This window comes from Macrobrachium nipponense, chromosome 24 (genome assembly GCF_015104395.2).
Source record: "Macrobrachium nipponense isolate FS-2020 chromosome 24, ASM1510439v2, whole genome shotgun sequence".
Lineage (NCBI taxonomy): Eukaryota > Metazoa > Arthropoda > Malacostraca > Decapoda > Palaemonidae > Macrobrachium > Macrobrachium nipponense.
The window spans coordinates 39,967,423-39,972,724 of record NC_061091.1 but is presented as its reverse complement, the minus strand read 5'-3'; the positions used below and the strand labels follow the sequence as shown (position 1 = coordinate 39,972,724).

At 34.5% G+C, this 5,302-nt stretch overlaps 1 protein-coding gene across 1 annotated transcript; it reads right to left on the bottom strand.

The window, feature by feature from the left end:
- Window positions 1-387: 387 nt before the first annotated feature.
- Window positions 388-1,611, bottom strand: LOC135202940 (uncharacterized). The gene has a single exon (XM_064232425.1). It carries the CDS (start codon window positions 1,591-1,593, stop codon window positions 388-390), a length of 1,206 nt encoding a protein of 401 aa, XP_064088495.1. The 5' UTR covers window positions 1,594-1,611.
- Between the last annotated feature and the right edge of the window lie 3,691 nt (window positions 1,612-5,302).

The following is a 5,302-nucleotide window of genomic DNA, read 5'->3' as shown; positions in this document are numbered from 1 at the left end:
TATATATATATATATATATCTATTTAATATATATATATATATTTCATTTAAGCATAACTACATTGTAGTGCAATATGATACTCATAATTCATAGTCTAAGCACTTGGGCTATAACATAAATTTTATAATCCATTAATCCAATTATTCATTCTAAACTGCATTAAAACTGAAATGTGAAATAAACTTATACAATGATTAAAATATAAAACTATGTAAAAGCATATGTTGTTGTTTGTTTAAGATTAAGACAGAATTTGTTCGAATCTGAGTCTTGCTTATTGAGCAGACCATAAGTAAAGAAGTTTCGTTACAAATACAGCAATCAATATTTCTACATGATTAAAGGGGGAAAAAAAGAAAATAGAAAACACACAACCAAAATAATTTTTATTCATTTTCATCATCGTCATCATCCAGGTATAGGCCTTCTATATCCTCGTCATCGTTGTCTAAGTTTATAATGATAGGTCCAACAGGCTCTTGAATGTTGTCCATTGACCAATACCCATCCTCAAAGGATCGAGATCGTTTCACTGCAGACCCCCAAACACTTTCAGTGGCCAAAAGCTTGGCTTCCTCCAGTCTTGCCTGCAAGTCTGCCCGGGTGAATCGCTGTAAAGATGAACGCACATGACGTTTCATACACGCCCATACTTGCTCAATGGCATTGAGCTCTGGGTGGGCAGGTGGCAGACGCACCAACTCGTGGCCCCACTCTCGAATTATGTTGTCCACGATGTACTGTGGTTTTGGCCTGTACTGTTGACATATGAGCAACAGCTCAGGTCTTGTGACACCGTCTGGGGCAGGGATTCGGCGACTCTGAAGCCAGGTAATACGGTCTGCTTTCTTGGTGGCCGTGGTAAGACACCGATACTCGTCTAATAGCTGGCTGTGATAAGGTGCGTTGTCGAGCACCAACACTGATGGTTCAGGCAACAATGGTAGAAGCTGCATTGTTAACCAGAGTATGAACAGCTCACCTGTCATTTCCCCGTGGTAATCGCCACTTGTACTCTTTGCAGGATAACAAAGGAAAGAGCCTTCAATAATTCCATTTGCTGTGCCAGCTGCTACCACCACGAAGCGCTCTCCCTCGCCAGGTGGTACCTGTCGGCTATGAGTGGCACTGGTAGCAGGTTGTGCGGTGTCCAACCACTCTCTGTTGTGGCTCATTCTGGTGGTGAACCACGTCTCTACGACAAATACTATCTCCCTTCCATCTTCTCGATGGCGCTTCAGAGCCCGGAGAGCCCCGATCCGTCGGCAAACCACATCAATGGACTCTTTTGCAAGACACATCTTTCGTTGAGACGTTTTATATCTGAATCCCATATCTTGCAGGAGCCGCCACACCGCTATCTCGGAGGTTGTTCCAGGGATTATGGTGGCTGTCTTCAAATCTGTCATCAGGGTTCTAACAGTAAATACTTGCTTTGCAGCAAATATCTCGTGAACAAACCGACGAATGGCACCCACTGTAAAATTATCAAAGACTTGTGGTATAGGAAATACTTCGCCAGCAGACTCATGTGAGATCACTGATCTGTTACGGTGAACAATCTTCCTCGCAGAAAGCGACGTGATACCCATGAAATTTGCCACACGGCCTGTGTGGACAAAGACCAGTATTTAGCCAGTGAATAAAAATGCAATATATGTTATACTTTGTTTTCTCTACGCACACGTTCATGCAAAAAAATTGATAATATTATAAGTCATAATAATCGCATTTATATTCGTCACAGTTATTATCATTATTGTTGTTATTAATATAATCATCATTATTGTTATTATTCATACTTCTACATCAAGGAAGAGTATGCGTAGAATATTTAGAGATATATAAATGCTTTACATATATGAACTTAGACATATATAGTACGTACATGCACATACACATAATTTATAAATGAAGCTTTATATATAAATGTGTGTGTGTAAGTACAGGGTATATATGTATATATAGTATATATATATATATATAATATATATATATATATATATATATATATATAGATATATATATATATATATATAAGGAGATCAGTAGAATAGGTAAATTGTTAAATATGGCTGATGAAGCTAGTCAGTGAGATAGTTTGCAGTCAAGAAAAAATCTGTCATATCTCTCTTAGTCTTAATGTGAAAATTTAGTAATACATTAATATAAACAAAATATTTTATATCTAATTTTTTTTCCAAACTCGTCATTCAAGTATGACCCCTATAAAATTTAATTCAGGCTTCCAGTCTGAATTATTTGGTGTTTGTGCATGATTTGTTATCCACTTACCTGTTAATATTAATCATATGACGCATGCGGTTCTTTTCTTTATTGCATACTGCAAAAACACGCAGCACGAAAGCAGTCTTGCAGCCATGAGGACAATTTACCAGGCCTGCCATAAGTGAAGCATCAGACAGCAGTCACATAGAACAGATTGGCTTTGACGTATGAATGCTCTGCTGTCCTCCTCCTGTTATCGGGGTGTTTACTATTGTGAATGGAAAGTTTACTGGGTATTACGTCTGATGTCATAGTACACGTCACAACTAGCCTCTTTCTGGGTTCGTCTAAATTTAGCTAAGTTACCCTTTCAATTTCTTATATTTACTCTGGTAAGTGCCTTTATTATTCACATTAGAAATTACTGCATATTTTTGCCAATTAGGCTGTGGCTTCAAATACCTATTTCCAAAATGTGACCCATATCCGATGTTGTGGTAGGATTTTATCAACGAAAATCAATTGGACACGTCCCTGAAATGCATAGTAGGAATGATCACTCGTAACACAACTTAAGAAAGTAATTCTTAAAACAAAGGAACTCAGTATTAAGCATTTAAATGAAACAGAGAAAAACAATATTAGATAATAGGCCTTAAAAATGAAAAACAATTACTAACTTAATTAACACAGTTATCTTGCCATGGGAATCTTCCTTCATTCATAAAAATTCAATAAACATTATGAGAGTTCTTGGTGCCAAATTTAAACTATTAACAAATTCACATGGGAGTAATGACTTTTTTTCGTCTTCTTCTTTTAATCACTCTTTCACTGGATGTCTTACTTGACGCTTTTATATTTTTTTAAATGATACCAGAAAGCCAATTATAGCCAAAGCATCGTGTGTTGACGTCACGGCTGCTACGGAGAACTGATGAAAAAGACAATATCTGTATCATATCATTAGTGTTGAAGATTTGCCACAGGCCTACTGTGGAGGCATAACTGCGCAGTTATAAATGAACGTTAGTGGTAGGCTTAACCCAACACTACATAGTTTAACTCTTAAAAATGTTCGTGTAACGTTAAAGATACACATTATAAGATATAAGTTTTTAAACATATGCGTACACAATTCATTAACAGCTTGCACCACATAGCATTGCAGGGTTTTTCCTCTTCCTGAATAACCTCTCTCTCTCTCTCTCTCTCTCTCTCTCTCTCTCTCTCTCTCTCTCTCTGTCAAGTATATAATATAGTCAACCAACATGTTCCATATTCATAACCTCTGCAGGATAAAAAAAAAATGAAATATTCAGACATGAGAAGATGAGGATATTCTTTTACGTATCATTCTATGAGCGGAATCGAAATAAATAGATAAATAGATAGATAAAAAATTTAGAAGATCATTATGGCGATTCATAACTTAATTTAATCATTGCTTTTTACATTTCTGACTTAACTTTATATAAAGCATTCATTTAATCAGCTGATAAAAATCAAAACTAATTAACATGTAATATTACATTCGCCGTAACTGTGTGTGGGGAATTCTAATTAGTTTTGATGTTGACTCAAGTTGCCATTGTAATTATTTCTGAATATAAAAGCAAATTAAAGAAAATTTCCATATGCAAATGTTTAGCATTTCCCTGACAAGTTTCCACCAGTGATAAATATTTGTTTACGTGTTCGAAATATGTAGCGCTTTTATGGACCTTTTTATTTTCACATTGCATTGAATTTGTTAAGCGAAAGTTTCTTGAATTTTGAAGTTTAGATATAAATATTTTATTTCCCTACTTTTTTACCATTTTTTTGAAGTGGTTCACTTACATCAATGAATTATTTGACTTACTAGTAAAAACTGTTACATTTTCATTATGCCTGCATGTGATAAAAAATATTATAAAACTATTTTTCTTTGCTTAAGAATGCGGAAAATGGCTTTTACGTTTTCCATGTGTACTAATCATCAAAGACTTTTTATACGAACTCAAGAAAATTAACAAGACATTGACAGCCCACAGGAACTTCTATTCAAAGTGAAGTCAGAGATGTTGTCTACATAGCTCATTTTAAGAACTTGCTTGATAAGGAATATAAAACTATTACTGCAATTTAAGAAGAAATTAGAATTGTGCGCATATTTACAGCAATAAAACGTTCAGCCTTTCTAGCATTTCGATATTACATGAGTTTGATATGCTTCTGTCCTGTTGGAGTGTTATTATAAACCATTAAATCCGGAATATAGTTTTTGAAGTCAAATATTTTGCTGTCATACAAAAGGCCGCTCTTGGTGTTTATATCAAACGCTCTACATTACAAAAAAAAAAAAAAAAAGAATAATTGGTGATAAATAGTGTCCATGGAAAATAAAGGGGGATAAAAAGAAAGGTTTCTCTTCTAAAAGGCCAATAATGTCTATAATAAATACAAATCATAGTTATATAGTCTGATATCCTAGCCTATGTATCAGTGAATTTCTTATAAATTGTTAATAAATTTAACCATGAATCAATGGAATTTTGAGTATCATCCAGTTTTATTTTATTTATTTATTTATTTTTTTTTTTGCATAAAAGGTGAAAATTTTACCGATGTTTTTAGAGCATTTATATCCAGATAAGAGTAATTATGAATTTATTGAGAATAAATATTTACCTCATGTTGGAATCAAATCCAATCTCTTTGGGGATCTAACGGCAATAAAATCCACATTTGACACTTGCCGCCTGCCACCCTCTCTTTCCATGGCGCCTACATAAGTACGAGTATGTACAGAATGTAGAATGTAGGTCCCCTGATTCGTGATACACGCATCGCAATGTTAAGGGAATAATAATAATGATAATACTAATAATAAGTGCCTTCGTTCAGGTGAACAGATAGGAACTTTAAGACAATATTACCTTATGGCTGAATGCATTTAAATTTATTCCTTGCAATACATGTATTATTAGTTACATTTTTAAATCATAAATGTGCCAAATATATTCTAGGTCAAAATCATCAAAAACTTTCAAAGAGGGGATTCTTAGAAGAGTAGAGTTCTAACGCAGT